This window comes from Pyxicephalus adspersus, chromosome 8 (genome assembly GCF_032062135.1).
Source record: "Pyxicephalus adspersus chromosome 8, UCB_Pads_2.0, whole genome shotgun sequence".
Classification (NCBI taxonomy): domain Eukaryota; kingdom Metazoa; phylum Chordata; class Amphibia; order Anura; family Pyxicephalidae; genus Pyxicephalus; species Pyxicephalus adspersus.
Window position 1 is genome coordinate 11,037,545 of NC_092865.1, and position 21,568 is coordinate 11,059,112.

General features: G+C 38.5%; 1 protein-coding gene across 1 annotated transcript in view; it reads left to right on the forward strand.

Moving 5' to 3' along the window:
* The first annotated feature begins 2,020 nt into the window (after positions 1-2,020).
* Positions 2,021-21,568, forward strand: part of MSH4 (mutS homolog 4) — a 38,019-nt gene continuing 18,471 nt past the window's right edge. Inside the window, exons 1-11 of the mRNA XM_072419494.1 lie at positions 2,021-2,797; positions 4,196-4,321; positions 6,638-6,801; positions 7,262-7,372; positions 9,306-9,421; positions 10,555-10,728; positions 11,490-11,662; positions 12,844-12,911; positions 18,459-18,533; positions 19,821-19,885; positions 21,253-21,422. Coding sequence (XP_072275595.1) covers positions 2,233-2,797; positions 4,196-4,321; positions 6,638-6,801; positions 7,262-7,372; positions 9,306-9,421; positions 10,555-10,728; positions 11,490-11,662; positions 12,844-12,911; positions 18,459-18,533; positions 19,821-19,885; positions 21,253-21,422 — 1,807 coding nt within the window. The 5' untranslated portion in view covers positions 2,021-2,232. The remainder of the gene's footprint in view (positions 2,798-4,195; positions 4,322-6,637; positions 6,802-7,261; positions 7,373-9,305; positions 9,422-10,554; positions 10,729-11,489; positions 11,663-12,843; positions 12,912-18,458; positions 18,534-19,820; positions 19,886-21,252; positions 21,423-21,568) is intronic.

Here is a 21,568-nt window from a genome sequence, read left to right on the forward strand (position 1 = left end):
GGGTGTGTAATATGCATATGATGGCAATTGCTATTTGTTATAAAAAAAAAAAATCATCTCGGAAATACATTTATAAATGATACATTGTAAATAAATATATATATATATATATATATGTGAGTGTGTCAGTATATAAATAAATATATATATATATATATATATATATATATATACATACACACAGATATATAGGAAACAACCGCTTTGTGTTCTCTGAAATATAAAAAGAGAAACAAAACTAACAATCAAACCTCATGTCCTAAAGTATCAAGAATGTATTTATTTTTGACATTGAAGGTCCCACTTCTTTTTCCATTTGTATTTCTCCATCATGTAAGGGATGAGGTCTAGCGGCACTTATAAATGAAAGACAGGAGAATGAGGATGCAATATTGGTCAATAAATGTTAGCCAGCCAATATAAATGTTGGTTCTGGAAAGTTTGGAGTAAATAATATAATGTATGTACACTCATACTTTTTTTTTGTGTTTGTTAGTTTTTTTTATGTTTGAATGAGAAAGTTAAGCTACGTACATACGTGCAATAATTGTCGTTGGAAACGAACAATAACAACCGTTTGTTCGATAATCACTAAAGAAAAGTGCGCAGCGGCAGACCAATGACGGCGATAAACGAGGATTGCCGCTGGAAACGAACGACCGTCCTGCCGCATCCATTTGGTTGATTGTTCGCTATCTATTGTGTGTACAGTCGTGTAGTGATCAAGGATTGTTTTGCGGTACACTTTCTCTGGTGCACGTCATTTCCTTCATCGTTCAAACAACAGGATCTAGTGTGTGTACATTATTGATGGATTATATCTCAAGGATCTTATCATTACAGCATGTACAGAATGGTGCACTATACCATGGTTCAAAATAATCGTCTTTGGTCATTGGTTTTCTAACAACAATTATTGCACGTGTGTACCTAGCATTAAAACGCCTGTTGGGTTTACATTGTATATGTATTTGCCTTCACGATTCTTCCTAATGACAATAGTCATCTGCACAAAAAAGGTCGGGATCTCCAAAATGTTTGCATTGCCAGAATAACAGGAAGGGGAAAAGTTCGGGAATCCCATTGCATTCTCGTGATCTCCTAGCTCAGGGTTTCTCAACCTTTTTAACATGGGGGACCTTTCAGGTCTTTAGGGAACCCGTCCTATAATTACAATATCCACAGCTCATAGTATATTAGTGGTGGTCAGTGGGAAAAATTTCCCTTACATTGCTGGCCATTGGGAAGAATGTCGCCCTTACAGATAACCAAAAAGATCATTGGCGTCACTTAAACTGACCCAAGAGATCCAAACTGCTCAAGGAACCCCCAGCAACCTCTGGAGGAACCCTGGTTGACAGGCGCTGTCCTAGCCGTTTTTTGAAGGCAGGGTGATGTTATCCATGTCACCCGGCAATGTCGGAGACTGTGGCAATTCTGTTTCTTAGTGAATGGTTTGTGTTGCGGGTGCAGAAGACCTGGTATACGGATCTACCCTTTGTCAAACAGGGTCAATTTTAGGCCAATTAGGGCCCGAGCAAATAAAATGGGGCCCCCATATGCACAAAGCTCTCCACACACCTCACCATTTTATCAATTTGAACCCTGCTCAACAATAAAGCGAGGGCCCCAAAGGCAAAGCATTCCAGCCTGACACTCCCCGCCATTCTGCCAGCTGGGGCCCTGTTTGTCCGACTCCAAGACCTAAAACCTTCCGTTGCCATGGAAGGTTGTTCAGGCACTTCCTGTTATAAGGTGACAACACTCTGTCCTCGTCTTTCATTTGTGTTTCTGCATTGACGTGGGCTTCCTAAAGGGAACCATTTCAACACATCAATGTATTTGTGTTGTCACCATTAGAAAACTGGCCATTAGAAATGACATGCAGCCACCATTAAAGTGAATGTAGACATAAATGCCACAGAAGATGGAGCAAATATTAAAAAACAATCAAAATCTGTATTTTATTGTAATAAATGTAAATTGTTGATGCCATTACAATATCATTGGGGATGTTTTTATATATATTTACATTGATTTTATGGGATTTAAAAAAATGCCACTATATACTTAAAACAATGATATATGAAGTGTGTGACTGATTTATGATATATTTATTTATAAATCGATGTCTTTTAATTGGGTTTTGATGAATATATTGCTGTGAAGCTTTCACCTCACACAGCTGACAGAACTCCCGCCATCTCCAAGTGACGTCATCACTTGCCGGCCATGGCCGGGCTCCCGGGTCCCTCTCACCGCACAGCAGACTTCCCGGGTGTTTCCATCCGCCCCTATTCCTCAGCGGGCTTCCCGAGAACTCCACGCCCTACAGGGGGCGTTTTTGGCTCCCCACACCCGCTATCTGAAGTCCAACATTTCAGGGCTGGGTATTTGGCCGCTTCACACCCGACATCGGGTGTTACCCCAAGTCCTAGAGCGGGATTCTCGGGTTCTTACCCCAAGCCAACGAGCCCCATATCGGGTGTGTTTGTTCAGCCACAACACATGATGGGTGTCTGTGATACTCCGCCCCCTGGTCTACACCCCAGAGCGGGTGTCTCTTGCACGCCACACCCCAGAGCGGGTGTCCTGTACAGCAGGTGGGCGGGACCGAGCAGTTCGGGTTCTTCTTGTTATTCTGGCCGGGAATCACCACCTCCGTCTGGGCAACTGCGGGCTCCATCTCCCCTGGAGACTCCCAAAGGCCAAAGCCCCGCCTTCATCACTGGCCCCGCCCCTGCGCATCTCAGTACGCACAGCTCAGGGGCCAGCAACAGTGAAGAGCAGAACAGGGGTGAGAAAAACGTTGGGGTCACCATGATAACGGTCTAGCCATACAACTGAGATATGGGGTCACCATGATATCCAGCTATAGAGATTTGAGGTCACCATGATGTCCAGCTATAGAGATATGGGGTCACCATGATATCCAGTTATAGAGATATGGGGTCACCATGATGTTCAGCTAGAGAAATGGGGTTACCATGATGTCCAGCTACAGAGATATGGGGTCACTATGATGCCCAACTATACAGATATGGGGTCACCATGATGTCCAGCTATAGAGATATAAGTTCACCATTAAATCCAGTTATAGGGATATGGGGTCACCATGATGTGCAGCTACAGAGATATGGGGTCACCATGATGTCCCACTATAGAGAAATAGGGTCGCCATAATGTCCAGCCAAAAAAAATTTGGGGTCACCATAATGCTTTCCTGTATAGACAAAGAATATCAGTAATGTCTGGATTTAGGGATATAGAGTTTTGATATCCCGAAAAAATATATGGGGTGATCCTGACATCTACCAATATGGATGAGGGGTCACAATGATTTTCAGCTATAGGGATATGGGGTCACCTTGATGTTCAACTCTAGAGATATGGGGTCACCATGATGCCCAGCTGTATAGCTTTGGGGTCACCATGATAGGCCAGATGGGGCCATTAATGGTGTTCAGTTATAGAGTTGAGGGGCCATCGGTGGTGTTCAGTTATAGAGATTAGAGGCCATCGGTGGTGTTCAGGTATAGAAATGAAAGGTCAACACTGGTCTGCTATGGCAATGAAGGGACCATCTACAGTGATACGGGACCATCAGTGGTCAAGTTATAAAGATGAAGGGTCATCAGTTGTGTCCAGCAATACAAATGAAATATTATCAGTGGTGTTCATCCTATAAATAAGGGGTCATCACCGGTATGTGACAACAAAGTGCAAAGGTCATCCCTGGAATCCAGCTCTGGAGATAAGGGGTCTTCACTGGGTTCCAGCTATAGGGAACGAAACAAAAATTAAGGGTCATCATCAATACCCAGCTTTAGAGAACAACACAGAAATTAGAGGACACCAGATATCAAGAATTTACCAGCGATGGGTCAACACTACTTTCCAAGTTATCAATGTACAGATAACGTCACTATTGTATTTAGGGACCATCACAGAGATAAGGGGTCACCCTTGTAGTCCTGCTATAGGGAATACCTAAATATTATAAGGTAACTGTCCAGGAGAACATCACAGGGATGAGCAGATATTACTAGAATTAAGCTACAGAGCATGAATGATGGGTCATTATCAGTGTCTAGGGTGCAGATCAGAAATATTAGCAGTGTTGGCATGTAGATAGACTAGAATAAAGAGTCAACCTTTAATTTAAATAATGTTTTCCCCATATTTCTATTCATAGAATTCTATTCTGCAGACAAAAGCTGTGTTTCAAGTTCTTCCAGGAAAGGTTCCAGCTCTTCACGATGGACAACAGGAGGATACTTCACTAAGTCTAAAATCCAGACGCCTGTTACTGGCTATTCAGGTACTTTGTGTTATCACACTGGGTAAAAAAAAAAAGAGTTTATGGGTTTCCAGTGCCTGAATTTTCTATAATTAGCTTCCTTTTTATCTTCTTACATTGCTAATTTTAATATAATTCTTCACTGAGCTGATTGTCATAGATGAATCACACTGAGCTCATGTTATTGCAATGATGAACGGTTCCATTGAAAGAGAAAATCTGTGCCTGAAATAAGGTTTCAGGTAACCAGCTGAGATTATCTACAATGTAAAATATTTTAGCTACTACTGAATGATCAGAAACAATGACTGAGAACATTATAATTGTATGAACCACATGGTAAAATTTACTTATTAGTCATTATTAATTCTAGGCATGCAAAGATATTTAAAGCTAAATTATATTCTGCTTATAATTTGCTTTTCCTAGTTCCTCCTTGCCTCTTATTAGCATGCAAACATTTTTTAATGAAACCTTTCTGTTTTTATTTCATATTTTTTAACCCAGGTCTCTGTGCTTCTTTATACAATGCAGGTAGTAAAATAAAGATCACAGCTCCCTTTCTCAGTACTCCTTTTAAGAGCTCTCAGTCTTGATGCAAGCAGTGGGATGATGTTTGCAAATATCAAAATGGCTTGATAAGTGTGGCAGTCTGGCAGTCTAGATGAGTGGGCTTTATCAGGCAGACTGCATGACTACCCACATGTGATGCTGAGCCTACATGAAAAATCCTAAACTGATGCACAAAATAGGCAAAACAGTAAAGCTGGGGTTGAAAGGGTTAGAGCAGCGTTTCTCAACCAGGGTTTGCATGGAGCCCCAGAGGTAGCTGGGGGTTCCTTGAGCAATGAGCAGTTTGTGCCTCTCAGGTCACTTTAATGATCTTTTTGGCTATCTGTAAGGGAGACATTCTTCCCACTGGCCAGCAATGTAAGAGGAATTTTTCCCACTGATCACCACACTAATGAACTGTGATCTGTAGATATAGTAAATACAGAAGGGGTTCCCTGAGCACCTGAAAATTGTTTCAAATAGGTTCCCCTGTGTTAAAAAGCTTGAGAAACACTGGACTAGATTTTACTAGACATATGTCAACTAGGAAATAAGGTGGACACTAAATGACTTGCTGCAGCTTCTAATATATCTTTTGCAAAGCTCACAATGTGAGATGCAGTGAATTCAGACTAAGTCTAGGAGAGGTAGGAGGAAAGGAGCCCGTACAACTGTAAAATAAATTTTTTTTTAATGAAAAGTTACTGAAAATTACTGTGTTTTCATTATACATATTATTCACTATAAACAGTCATTATCATAGTGCAGGATTATTAGGTTACATTCAGATCAGCGACATTTACAAGCAGTACTGCTAGCAACCTGCTATCAGCTAGCTGACTGCTGAGAACCAAAATGTTTTTTTGGTTTTCTTTTGAGCTGTTTGCTTCCAGTTGCATTGCCATGCATGTTTTTAGATGCTACATGGCGGAGTCTAAGAGCAGGTAATTGCTCCAACTGTTTCAATGAATATAATACAGACATAATTCGATACTACAGGTTAAAAGAAAATGCACTACTTCCAAACACAAGCCAATCCATACAAAAGCATTTGCAATCACTTGGAGAAACCCTGCAGTCACCGTGACTGATCCTGGACAGTTATTAACTGCTTGTCTGAATTTCTAAACAGAAAGCATAACCTATGTTTGTGTTTAAAAATCTGATGGTTCCTATGTAAATATATACTTTCCAAAACTGTAAACAGAAACATTTGTAAAAAAAAGCATGCAATATTAACCTTTCAACCTAGGGAAAATCTTTCCTTCCTGTCAGAACAGAAACAAATGAAAACCCCCTTTATCATATTACCAGAGATACCAAAAAGCTGACAATTTCGCTTTAAATCAAATCTGGCAATCTGGAAGCAACAAGTATACTATAATCTTCTTCCTCCAACAACCTATACTCATCAATCCTTCATTACCCTGCTGCTCCATTCAAGATGTTTCAGATCAGTTAGCAGTCCATAGCCCTGTGCAAGATACAACTTAGGAGATTCAAAGTTTATTAGGGTGAATTCTGATGCTTCTATTATCTGAATGGAAGAACGAATTAAAAGTTTGTGTGTGCTGTTGACGTTAATGAGCATTAGCTTATTTGCTTTGCATTAGCAAAGCACAGGATTGCTTTAGGCCAATCCTAAACCATGTAGCTACTTGGGAAAGTACATAAGACAGAAGCTGTATGGTATATGGCATGTTAACGGGTTTGCTGACCTAACATTGTTCTTGAATCACCAGTTTAGTCCTATTGTTATATTTAATACTAATCTCTGTACTCTAGTGACAACATCATCTGCATTATCCGCTCAGTCTGCAGCCTCCGTCATTGTAGCCATAGTAGAAGGAAGAGGACTCGCCAGTGGAGAGATAGGAATGGCTAGTTTGGATCTGAAAAACCCTGATGTTGTCTTATCTCAGTTTGCAGATAGCTCCATATATGTCAAGGTGACAGCGCATTTACTGCGTGTGCATTTAATGTAAAATTCAAATAAGAACTATACTGTATGGACCTGATTTATTTAAGCTCCCCAAGGCTGGAGAGGATACACTTTCATCAATAAAGCTGGGTGATCCAGCAAACCTGGAATGGATCTGTTTCAGAATTCAAAATATTTCCTAGCAAATGACTTTAAAGAAATCCATTCCAGGTTTGATCCATTCCAGGATCACCGAGCTTCACTGATGAAAGTGTATCCTCTCCAGCCTTGGAGAGCTTTATTAAATAAGGCTCCCTGTGTCCAATATACATTCTGTTCCATGATAAAAAGTTCACATACAGCTCATCAGTTCAGGTAAACAATAAACTATTGTGCTGCATGTTGGTCTTCTAGCAAGAATGTTCACCCATTAATAATACATCACATAAAGTCCTATTCCTATTTGTCCTTGCTACAAAATATTTTAGGTGATAACCAAACTTCAGATCATGGCACCATTAGAGATATTGATGTCAAACACAGCCTGTGAAGGTGGCAAAACAACAGAACTGTTCCGTCTGATCACTGAAAACTTTAAGGTACATTTATATGTTTCATTTATTCCAACAGTTTATAGTGTAATATTATTAATAATAATATTATTATTATTATTATTATTAATAAACAGGATTTATGTAGCGCCAACATATTATACAGCGCTGTACATTAAATAGGGGTTGCAAATGACAGACAGATATAGACAGTGACACAGGAGGAGGAGAGGACCCTGCCCCGAAGAGCTTACAATCTAGGACGTGGGGGAAGTATCACACAATAGGAGGGGGGCTATGGAGTGGTGGGTGAGTAGTGAGGGTTTTAGAGACAGAAGAAGACGGGCAGGCAAGTTTCAAAAGATGGGTTCTGAGTGACCTTTTAAATGAGCAGAAAGTAGGAGCGAGCCAAATAGGACGAGGAAGACCATTCCAGAAAGTCAGGGCAGCTCTAGAAAAGTCTTGGAGCCATGCGTGTGATGAGGTTATGAGTGAGGAAGTCATTAGTAGGTCATTGGAGGAACGAAGAGAACTGCTAAGGGAGTTCCTCATTTGTACTTGCTGAGCCATTAAATGTGAATGAACTTAGATATTTTAATATTGTCGGTAGAATAAGTTTGTTAGTTCATTCATTTTAGGTATTTTCTGTACACATGTTGGCTTCATGATTAGTTGAGCATCCTAGTAGAGTCAGAGCCTAAAATTTCCCTTTTATAGCCTCCCACTTTGATGTTAAAGTTTAGTTTCCCACGATCTAAAGACACAATTCATGGTGCTTGAGGTACTTTAATTCAAATACGTTGCTAAGAAAACCATTTCTATTGTCTCCTAGCAATTTAAGTTTTAGTATACACTGCGTGAGGCACATGCCGATGGGGTGCACCCTCCTGGCTCAATATCAGTATCCATAAGATGCCAAGAATAGAGCTGGGTGCTGGTACAATGTAGTTCCTGCACAAATGCAGAATAGTTACATCATCAGGGGCTGGATACATTCAATGGTGGATAAAGAGTGAGAGGAATTTGCAAGACTTTAGTGGCAGTGGATTTAGCATTGAGGAGCCGGTCCAATTTCTCAGTGCTGAAAGAGGGAATCTACTAAATAAAAGTCTACAATAATGTGCAAATATATTGGGCTTGCACATTATTGCTATAGTAGCAGACCTACAGCTCCTCTTTCATATTAGGATCACAACGATAGTAGATTCCAACACCAAGGAAATACTTCAACAAGCCCTGTCTACATTTGCTGACCCCAATATTTAACTCATTTCAACCTCAAATCATAACCTAAACCCTAACATTGATGCCTATCTTGTCTTCACCAATCTAAGTTTATCTAATGCCTAAACTTTTTTTTTTGTTTTGGAAGAAACGGGGAAGTGTATGAACCTTCAAGTTTTATTACTGATTGTGATTTACTTTCTCTATAAATCTTGGTGGCTATTATCACCAGGACTAAAAATGTGGAAAAATCCATAATTTAAATTGTAACTTGAACATAAAAGGGAGGTAAACCTCTCCCACAGTCTACAACTAAACTTGATGGATTTTAAACATTCACTATTCTATGTATGCCTAAAAAATATTATTCATTTAGATATACTTTATTCCAATCATAAAACCTAACCATTACCTCCACCCTGAGCTCATTCCTTAACTTAACCCTTAAAATAATCTATAACATTTAGCCCTAGCCTTAAAACTAAATCCATCACTGTTGACATCTTAGCCCTAACCTTCAGCTAACCTCTAACACTAACCTTAACCAAGTCCCAGAAATAGTATATCTGTTCAAAATATAAAAACGTATGGAATGATTACTGTTCATTGCCAAACACTTCTTGTTCCAATGTATCTACGCCTACTGTTTCTCCAAAGAGATGCTAATAGTATAGTAGGCAATACTTCAATATTCCACTCAATAAAACATTGTATAACCCATTTGCTTGTTTTTTATATTATATTTTTTTTGTTTTAGGATGTATCTTTTACTACTGTACAGAGGAAATATTTCAATGAAACAAAGGGTTTGGAATACATTGAACAACTTTGTGCCCCAGAATTTAGTACAGTACAGATGGAAGTGAAAACAAAGTATGTTAATATATATTACCATAAACCTCTTTGTTACTGTAGCTGTAAAACTGTCTTTCCAACTGATAAAACCATTGGTATTATAATAGACAGATGTGCAATGTGAGAATACCCTAATATTCAGAATCCAAGCGTGATTATCCTGTACACTTTGGGCTGCTGAAGCCTCATTTCTTGTGACTTCAAACTGAATCTCCAACTCTGCAGTAAAGACTCACATTGATTTGTGGATCATTGTTCAACTATATAGAACAGCATATGGATCGGGGTGTAATTGCTAAAGTTTAGCATTAGAGAAAATCACAAGAATGAAGAGCTTTAAGGAACAACACAAATATGTAATGTAGATGTTAGTGTCCAGCCATAGTAAACAGCATCACTGATGCCCAGTTGTAGAGAACACGGATGAAAAGTAATATTATTATTATTAATAATATTAATAATTATAATAATAAACAGGATTTATATAGCGCCAACATCATACGCAGTGCTGTTCATTAAATAGGGGATGCAAATGACAGACAATTACAGACAGTGACACAGAAGGAGGAGAGTAATCACAAATCTCTACCCAAAGAGAGAACGATGATGGATCTTCTGTAGTCTGTAGCTAAAGAGAACAGTATACAGATGAAGGATCAACACTAAAGATGAAGAGTCACTGATACAGTTTCATTACAGACAAAATATGAGGGGTCAGTCATCATTCTTTTCCAGCTACCAGATACTAGAATAGGGATGAAGAATATGCACTGATATTCAGTTATATAGAGAAAGAGAGGTGAAAATTCATCACTAATGTCTAACTAAAAAAAAAACACAGAAAGAATAAGAATCACTTGTCATAAGCAACAGAGAACAGCACAGGAATCAGGGTTCATCAATAGAGTCTTGTTCCAGTGAACAACACAGGGATGAGGGGGTCAACTTAGATTACAGCTATAAAGAATACCACACAAGTGAAAGGTCATCAATAGCACAGGGATGAAGGGCCAATAGTCTATACCTACAGGAATCAATACAGGGATGAGGGCTTATCCAAGATGTACAGCTGTAGAATTAGAATAGGAAGTAGATTCAGTCTATACTGCATAGCTCAACAGACTTCTAAACGTATTTTTCTTTATTTGTAGGTATTACTGCTTGGCTGCGGTGGCCGCACTGCTAAAATATGTTGAATTCATTCAGAATTCAGTCTACGCGCCCAAATCCCTCAAGTTCCGCTTTCAAGGAAGTGAGCAAACTGCTATGATCGATTCTGCATCTGCCCAGAACCTTGAACTCCTGGTGAATAACAGAGATTCTAGGTTTGGATATGGCTAGTATACATGGGTATTAATTTTATGGTGCTGATACTTGGGTGTATGCAATCTGTATTCTTAATGGCCTAACAATGTGTCCAGTATGTGGGTATTTGCCATATAAACAATTCAACCGGATTGACCTTTAATGGGCTTGATAATATCGTTGCCTAGGGTCCTTTGTCAACGGGCTGTTTATATTAAAATGTCTTTCCCCCTACAAATCTGAAAAATTCTAAAGGCCACTGAACTAGTTTTGTTATGTGGAAAAGTAGAGGGATTGTTCTGTAATCCTCAGACACATCCCTTCCTAGGGTGACTGCTTCTCCTCCACAGATACAGTACAATGAATACAATCACCCTATGACAGTAAGCGTCAAAAAACAAAAAAACGCTGTCAGATATTTGCCCTTTCTTTAGGTCCTGATGACTACTGTCTCTGGTACAGAAAATGATTGACAATCCAATTTTTTGTTTGGTTTTAGGAACACAAGGGAAACAGAAATCTTTTAGTGCAAACACTTGTTCCTGCGACTATTTGGGTCAGGAAGTGAAAAATGCAACAGTAAAAAATACTGTACAAACATTGAACCTATCATCAGAGATACTACAGCTGAACTGCAGGGTCCAATCCAGAACAGACATTCTGTTCACCAGTAATCTGTGCCACTTCATATATTATAATCTTTGTCTGTCCATTTTATGATTCTTGCACATAGCGTCTTTTTTATTTCCTTGTATTTACATATTTTTTTTGCATGATCAAGGAATAATCATAGCCTTTTTGGGGTACTGAATAACACAAAAACTCCAGGCGGGAGCCGCAGACTCAGGGCCAATATCCTGGAGCCTCTTACAGATATTCAAACCATCAACACAAGGCTGGACTGCATCCAGGAGTTTCTTGAAAATGAGGAGCTTTTCTTCAGCCTCCAATCAGGTGAATACGTGGAGCCTTGTACACAGTGGGGAGCTTTGACAAATTAAAACCAGACAACCTTTTTTCTAAAGACAAGCATACCATTCTGCTAAGTTATTACTGAGGAAATAGTTCAAAGCACATGCTCACTGCTTTGCCACTGATTTTAATCATAGTAGTTCACATCTGTGTGTTTTGTTAAGCAATGGATTTTTTTATAGGCAATCAGCACATATTGCAGGGCATGAAAACACATGTAACATGCATTTCTGCACGATTTCAGAACATGGTAGCCAACTCTTACTATAGTACAGGCAAATTTACTGTATATGCACACAAATGCATACCAAACACAGGTAAAAGTGAGTACAAATGAATTTTGGGCACTAAGAACAATTATTTTTTTGTCCCATTATGTCATCCATTATTTCCAAGGTTCAGAAATATAATTATTAACCAGTATTTTATAGTACCAACATATTACTCAGCACTTTACAAAGTCCATAGTCATGTCTCTAGCTGTCCCTCAAAAGGGCTCACAATCTGTTCCTACCATTGTCATATATCATTACGCCAGTCTAAGGTCAGTTTGAGGTGAACCCAACTAACCTAACTGTATGTTTTTCGAATGTAAGAAACCAGAGTACTTGCAAACACAGGGATAACCAGCAAACTCCATGCAGGTAGTCCCAACAGTGTGGCAAAGGCCAGAGTGCGGCCCCAATCACTAAATAATTGACCACTAAGGAGGGCTATTTGTAGGTATAGTAGCTGGGTGCTTCCTTTTCACCATCAAAATGATCATTTACCTTTTCAAGAGACAATGGAATGTTAGTACTAGGCTTTGAGGAGGGTGAGGAGATGGCTGAACCCCTAAGTTTTTTTTATAGCTATATATATTTTAGTTAGCGAGATTTATTTACTCCTAATTGTCCTGGTGACCATTCTTCAACAAGTGAGGAAAAGTCCAACATTTTCAGTTGCAGTCACCTTTTCTGGTGACTGTCTAAGAGGGGACTTAACCTGCTTTGGAAACATTTCCCTCATTTCCTGTTGTATCCACAGAACTACAGGAAAATCTCTTAAATGAGACACTTATAGCAAATGAAAACATGATGCGTTTTTAACCCTTCACTGCTCTATTTAGTGGAATAAAAATATTTTTTAAATATGCCTGTAAATCTGATTTGCTGTTTTTTCAGTGCTTTCCAGATTTTTGGATACAGAACAGCTCCTGTCTAATCTTATTCAGATTCCAAAACAGGAAACGGTACGTAAAAACATGTTGTAGCACAGATACCTGATAGGTGAAAGTCTTTCAATTCCACTGAGAATCCCAGATTTTCTTCTAAATTCTTCTATATAAGGCACTTTACTAATTGGTGTTCTGGTTTTTCTCAGCCTGTCAGTGTGCTTAGTAAATTCACCCTGTTCTTGGTGATTTTAATAATAAAAGCTCTTATGGCTATGTATTCTCGTCCGATATCAGGGCTGATATCAGACGAGAATCTGGCATGTGTACAGCACCTGTTGTCCATTGTCCAAATGACAGTCCTGGCAAGTGCACGGATGATGGGCGACGAACGATCGTACTGCAAGTGAAGGGGAAAAGCGCGCAGCAGGGTGCCGCTCTGGCCTTCTCCCCCTCTCTCCATAGAGCAGAACGGTGTTGTATGTACAGCACTGGTTCATGCATGGTGCAGTAGCTTGTCATTGGAAAGGATCGTGAATGATCCTTTCTAACGACAATTATTGCATGTGTATGCAACCTAACTCTTTTCAACTATCTTCTGTTGAGTTTATTGAGTAGATTCAAAGTAAACATGTGAACTGGCTATAGTCATTACATACATACAGAGCAACGAACCAATTACCATAAGACAAATTAGGTTGGAGTAAGGAGAGAGGGTTTTTTGATTGTCAACCAATAACAATACATAAAACAGGTTGTTTGCAAACACAGGTGTGAAAACAACATTTGCTTTGTTAAAGTTGGCTGCTAGCAGGTAACCAATTAACAGTTTTTTTAGATGTTATAAGTGCATCAATAAGTACAATAAACACAAACCAAATACCTACTACACAGCTGTGCAGCCTGGAACCTCTGTGCCCCCCCATTCATAATCATATCCTTCTCCCTAAACATCATATAAGCTGTTGTGTCCCTCTCACTGGACATCAATTAACCACCTAGCCGTTAAGCCCGACCTTTGTACGGGCAAAAAAAAATGGCTAGGATAGTTAAGCCTGTATTTTTGTCACATCCTTACCTCCATTGTCCCGCTGTGCACATCCAGCGTCGTTTTCCTATTCCAGCATCGTTTTCCTATTCCAGCGTCGTCCTCCGTCCATCGTCGTCCGTCGATCTCCCTCTCCAGCGTCGGGTGCCAGCGGGACCGGTAAGATGCCGGCCGGTATCTTGTGTTCCGCCGCCCGGCATCTTACCTGGTCCCGCTGATCGTCCACGTCCTTCTTCGTCCAGCGCCGGATGATCTGTGAAACGAGAAGCCGTCCGACAGAGAAAAAAAAAAAACGGAAGGCTTCTGCGTGCGTGATGACGTCGGCGCGTGTGCGGGAAATTCAAATAGAAACTCATTCATTCATTTTGTATTGGATTGAATACAAACTCCAGTATCCAATCCAATACAAAAAAATAAAATAAAAGTAAATAACTTGGAAATTCAAATTTATATTTTGTATTTGATTGGATACAAACTTGCGTATCCAATCCAATACAAAATAATATAAAATTAATACAAAGTACATAACTGGTAAATTCAAACGCTCATTTTGTATTGGATTGAATACAAACTCCAGTATCCAATCCAATACAAAAAAATAAAAAAAAATAAAAGTAAATAACTTGCAAATTCAAATTCCTATTTTGTATTGGATTGGATACAAACTCCCGTATCCAATCAAATACAAAATAATTCAAAACAAACCCCAATAAATACAGAATCAAAGTTTTAAAAATTGCCAGTTATTCCCTGGATGGCTAGTGTGTAACACTGTGTCTTATCTTACCTTTGCTGATCTTCGCCTAATTTCCTTTAATTTTATTAAAAGTATTTTTTTTTTACATTATTGTGTGTTTCAAACATTTTTTATATTCATAATATCTACTAGAACCCCTGTTCGGACATATTTCTGTAAGTTACAGGTCTACAATTTAAAAAAAAAAATTCATGAAAAACAGTGGATCACTTTTGGTACAGAAATCTAGACCTCAGTGTAATGCTCAGGTGGTTAAGCTTTTGGATTCTGCTCTTGACTGGGATATGATGGGAATTATAGGAAAAGGAAAAACACCCCTTCCTCCAGCTGGCTCCTGTTGGACCACCCAGCTCTATTAGAATTACCCATCCATGGGTAAAGGGTCAAGTAACACCTATCCACCCAAGTGCATCACCTATGACCTAATGCACGAGATGTGTGGTTTCTAAACCTCCTACATCTGCTGAGGAAGCATTTTTGAAAAACACGTTAGGATTCAAGGAATTCATCCTAAAAGAACTCAGCACATCAGTATTTGGTCTGTTTTTATTGTACTTATTGATGAACTTAAAACACCTACAAAACTTGTTCACTGGTTACCTGTTAGCATCCGCCTTCAACAATAAAGCAAATGCTGTTTTCACATCTGGGTTTGCAAACAACCTGTCATATGTATTAATAATAATTGACAACCAAAACCCCCTTTCCTTACCCCAGTCATATGTTAATTGGTTTGTTGCTCTGTACCTTTATTTTACAGGGTTGGTTGCATATGAGTACACTACAAGGCTTTTCCCCAATCCTCACAAACTTTCACTATAGTCATTACATATTCATAGTAAGCAGTAAATGAGCTTTTAAAATAAGGCTTCACAAGGTAATGTGGAGCAAAAGAAGCTTGCATTTTACCATTCTGTTCTTTCCCCGGCACCTAGTATGTGTTTACATTAGAGATCAGAACATTGAAATTATGCCTGGGGGGGACAAGGTAAGTGGAGCTGCTGAAATTGAAAGTTCTTCTGATGCAAGCTTTAATAAATCATTACTCCACCGTACCTGCACCTACAGGGATCAGCAGGGACATATTTTTTCTGCAGTTTATTTACTGATCTGTTGTTCAGTTCTCATTAACATTGTGGCTTTAAAAAATAAAAGTAATCCATATGTTGTTTTAGTCTGCTGTACAATAGTATATCAGGCAAGAACCCTATTGGCTACTTTGAATGTACTGAGCACAGTCCAATGGCAATGATCACAGCCATCAACTGTGGCTCCAAATTACACTGCAGTCCCATTCATCAATAGTCTAGATTAGGTTCAGCATTGAGGAGCCGAATCAGATGCTGTTACTATTTCAATTCATGTTAATAAAAATAACAATCATGTCAGCCTATTGCATCTTTCATGAATGAAGCAAACACAATAATGTCTTCATTCAGAGGAAATAACAGCACTTTGCTGGAATTCAGCATGATTGTCAGTTTGTAAATTGGCCTGTAAGTGTAAATATAATGTGTTATTATAGTGACAAAAAGCCATCCAGCCAAGCCATCAGCAGCTAATTTTTCAACAAACCGGTAAAAAGTTTAGCAACCTTTTTTACTGTGATTGTTAGAATGGATATTTTCTTGTATACAGTCGGCCTGTAGGTGCAGTATAGGTCTGCATAATACCCTCCTGTACCATTCATGGATTGCTTTTCTTTCATGTCATTGTTTACCTAAAGAAGCATTTGGCACTTCTAATTATAATGTTTCTAACACATAATTACCCCTCATTAGTGTAATCTTCACTGCTGTATAGTTATCTAAGGACAATAATTAGGTGTCAGTATCTCAGGTAACAAACTCTGTTTATGGTATTCTGTTCTGCCCACTTGCTCAGCTACCTGATATGTGATTGTCACCAGTGTTTCCTGTCACCTGTTGTTGTTCAGTTTTGTCCAGGTTTAAATTGTTTTACAGAATAGTAATCTGTAAATGAGCTCATCATTAGTAACCTAATAAATATATAATCTGTTACAGCTCCTAGTACTACCATAATAAAAGGACAACCAGATTTTATGAGATCTATATCCTTAAGGCCAGTAAAGTAGGAAGCTTGGCCCCTGCAGCAGAAGTGGGTGATGACTTCTGTTATAGTTTTAATCAGCCTTTCTCAACCTTGGGGGAACCATTGAAATAATTTTTAGGTCTTTTTTAAACCTCAGGTATAATTACTAGATCTACAGCTCACAGTATATTAGTGCGGTGGTCAGTGGGACGAATTCCTCTTACATTGTTGACCCGTGAGTATAATATTACCCTTACAGACAGCCAAAAAGTAATTGGTGTCACTTAAGATGACCTGATAGGCAAAAGCTCTTCATTTTTCAAGAAATCACCAGAGGAAGTCTAGGGTTTCAAGGAACACAGGTTAGGAAACACTGATCAAAAAATACATTTCACTTTTTCCCACCAGAAAGCTCTATTGCAAGGATACTTTTAATAGGCAAACTGATAGTGTCTTATGTCTGCTGTCAACAACCACACAGGCAAGATAAACTCACTAAACCGTGCTTCCCCTGGGTAAGCTCTGATGTTGGACTTAAATTAGGAGGGTGATATTATTGTCCCCCCCCCCCCCCCCTTCATGTGTAAGCAATGGCCAGTCAAGTTCTGTCACTATTACAATGGAGGGTTTGCTTGCTTCCCCATTTTCAAAAACTTTCCCCCATTAGAGCCATGGATTAGGCAGGCATCAACCATACCTGGATAGGGCTGTGGTTTATCTGGAGACACTATCACTTTGTACTAATTAGGCAAAGTGACAGTCTCTCTTTAAAAGCACCAATACAATTTATCTTTCTTTACCTGTGCATATTTTTATTATTATCCAGGGTTTATACAGCACCAACTGCTTATGCAGCCCTTTACAAAGTCCTTAGTCATGGACTTTGCTGTCCCTCAAAGGAGCTCACAATCTAATGTCCCTACCATAGTCATACGAGTATGTCATTAATACAGTCCAAGGTCAATTTTGAGGGGAAGCCAATTAACCAAACTGTATGTTTTTGGAATGTGAGAGGAACCTGCAGTACCCGTAGGAAACCCACACAAACACGGTGAGAGCCTGCAAACTCCATGCATATAGTCTCCTGGCTGAGATTCAGCCTGAGACCTAGCGCTGCAAAGGCCTGAGGATGCCTAGATGCATAGTGGATGTTGTAAACTCCCCTTGGCTTCCTCTTCTATGTCACGTTTTTCCAGCAATCCTTTGCAACTGTGTTAACTCTTTGTAAATGTTTCTTTTCAAATAATGACAAGTATTGTTTTTTTCTATTGATCTTTGAAATGGGCCAATAAATAGGATGGGTAGCACTTGATAGATAAAAACAAGACACATCAGAGACCTTGTGCCAGAGTATCAGATTGCCACTGCCTAATACAGCAGATTAGCAGAACACAACAGCAGCCTTCATCCTGTTGATGGTTATCATTAGTATCAAAAGTTTGTATAATATCATTACAGAACACAGGTAGGTAGCAATACAAACCTGCACACTTTCCCACTCTTCTCATATCCAAAAACAAAAAAATGTCTGCAGTTTGGCACTAATATCCCATGACATTTGTCAGGTACTATGGAGATACAGGGTGTCTCCTCTTTCCATGATAAACCAACAAAAATGTTTTTAGGGACCTGTGCATTGAGCTGTCCAAGGAATGGGTTTTATACAATTATTTCTAATTATTACACATTTATATTGTATATATGTTTTTGTTTCATATTACCGCTGCTGTGAGTTTTTTTAATAGAATTCTGCTTATTTATTGATTAGGAAAAAGCTGCAGATACAAAGATCACCTATTTAATTTCACTCAAGCATACTCTAGAGCTCGTGGAGCCTCTAAAGGTAACTGCCATCTTTAAATTGTCCTTTGTTGTGGTCTGGTCAGTTGGGTTTGTATACAGGGTGACTAACCTTCATTAACCTTTGTTCTTTTCACTGTTGTTTTTTTTACCATGTTCCTTCCCACCTTGGAATCCTGTTAAGGATATATTTTTAAAACATAATGCTTACAGCTATCTGCTCTCCCTTTTTTTTAGGTGGTCTCCAAACGGACCATCAGAAATGAGACAGTAGATCATAATTAGGAAGGTTTATTGTTGCAACAGGGAAAATCAAATGCTTTGCAGTTAAAGCAAAGAGATTCTAACTAAAACCAGGAAATACATCAATCTTTATAGGCATACAGGATCACTCCTGTAAGGGAGGGCTTAAGGCATTATTTAATTGTCATTAAGCAGATTTTCCAATAACATATACTTATAAGCTAACTAACTAATAACGTATCCATATAAGCATAAAAGTTCACAAACCGTTTTGGCACAGAAATGACTGTCCACCATCTTGGATTCCTATTCAAACTAGTTCTAACCACAAGAGTCCTCTTATCAGCCTTCAATGCCATTCTGTGCTCAGCTTTCACGGTCATCTGGCTGATTGTTTCTGTTGCAGGTGCTGGTCTCTGAAAACAATCAAACAAAGCAGTAACTATTCTTCATAGAAGCAGAATATATTTCATGTGCTATATACAGACCCTCCTATTTTTTCTCTCACAGCCCTCCATTACTGTTTTACACTTATCACTTTCTTCCATTTATAAAGTTCAGGATGACAGACATTTTTTCATCCTACCACAATGGAAAGGGCTCTGGAGCAAAGCCAGTCAATTGATTGATAAGTCACATGACCTGTCTTTTTTTGTTGCTTTGACCAAAAAGAACCCTATTTTTTTACATTAGTGTCATACAATGCTGTTACATGCTATATTACAACATGTGACAGGTTCAACAGTATTATTGGAAACACATGGATATATTTATTATTAATAAAAAAAAACATACTGATGTGTAAGATTTATTTAATTAAAGTATACAATCACATCACACTCAACTATTTGTCAAAAAATCTAAATCTGGAATGTAAATGTATCCGTAAATTCCTGGCTTACACATATCGCTGGTCTCTGCATTCTCTGTATTCATGGACCAGAACAGGTTGTAAGAACAAACTTATGTTCTGGACTGTAACTTATTAAAACCTTTGAGGGACTATAGGTAGATAAACTGATAAATTTATTGAAATGTATTTTTTAATTAAGAAATAGACATTTAGTTCAATTCTATTTGTTTACAGGCTGTACTGAAAAACTGTAAGACGCCACTTCTGAAAGCCTATTATTCGTCCATAGAGGATGAAAGGTAAGTTGTCAAGATTTTTAATCAATAGGCTGAAATACTGATATGCTAAATTTCTTTCAAGGCTAAAAATTGTTCTTGATCGCCTGGTGTACTTTGATGACATGTTATTAGAACCCATTTAAACACATCTACAATATTTTAGGAGGGTTTTGTCACCAGAATAAATACGTTCAGATCTGCAGCTTTGTGTTTTAGGCTGTGTACACACAATAGATTTTTTTTGTTGGAAACGATCGTTAAAGACTGAAAGACGAATGAACAAGCCTTGTACATACGGCGCCGTTCTGCTTCATGGAGAGGTGAGAACGAGGAAGCAGCACCACACTGCGCTCTCTCCCCTTCACTTCCATTGCAGTCGTTTGTCTTCGGTGGATCTCCCAGGACCTATTCATGAACAACGTTTTGATAACTGCTGTACACATTAGATTCTCGTCCGAGACGAGCCTCAGGGCTGGGAATCATCTTACCTGTGTATGTAGCCTTACTTTTGCAGACAAATTGGGCCTACTTTATTAAAGCTCTTTAAGACTGGGGAAGATAGACTACCATGTGAAAACCTGGGTGATTCAGCAAACCAGGAATAAATTTCCCAAAAATCATTTGCTGTTAATTGGCAAATGTTTTCACTCCTGCACCAGATTAATTTTAGGTTTGCTGGATCACCTAGGTCCTCCCATGACAGTTTATCTTCTCAGGCCTTGAAGAGCTTTAATAAATCAGATCCATTCCATCTGATACAAGCTGCAGTAACCTAACATAAGCAGAATGTACTTTTTTAAACAGTAATGTTACATCTGATATTACTACATTATACATTACTAAGGGAGAGGTTTTATTAACATTTTTTCTGTTACCGATGAGCCAAATGATTTAGGTGAGATTGATTTTGCAAAATTACATGTTTTTTTGCAAAATTACCTATTGACAAATTTGTTGGCATGTTTTTCCCAACAATATGCTTCTCCTTTCTCTTACTTATTCAGATGTTTTGTTTTTTGTAGCAATAGAGTTTTGTACATTTAGAGTTTGATTACATTAATACCGGTAATTTTTTTTTACACAAGATTCATTTTTCCAATTGAATTTCACTAATTAATTTTATTTTACGTTTGCTTAAAAAAAATGGCAAAAGATGCTAACAGCGTTTAGCTTTTCTCTATTTCACATATAGCGCTCTCATCTGCGCAACTATCTTTTCTGCACTGGGGGTTTAGTGTTTGCTGTCTGTCTCACCGAATCTGTAATAAAGTTTGCTCATATTTGTAATATGTGTGAAGTTAGCTTGGGATTTTTGTTTCTTTTTTGCTCAGGGAATCTCAAGTTTTACCTTACTTTTCACTTTAATCTTCTTTTGTTATCTTTACCAGGTTTGATCTCATGCTTGAAAAAATCCAAAGAGTTATTAATGATGACACCAGATACATGAGAGGTTGCCTCAATATGAGAACTCAGAAGTGCTATGCGGTTAAACCGAACATTAGTGAGTTCCTTGATATTTCCCGGAGGATGTACGCAGAGATTGTAGATGACATTGCCGGTATTGATCAAAAGTTCTGAGAGCTTTTATGCTTTTCACACCATCATTTATTACTTATAGCTCAAGTTATAGCGAGTGTATATTGTTGTCAGAGTTTTATTGTAATAATTCTTTATTATTGGCAACTAAACTTGAATGGAAAAAAT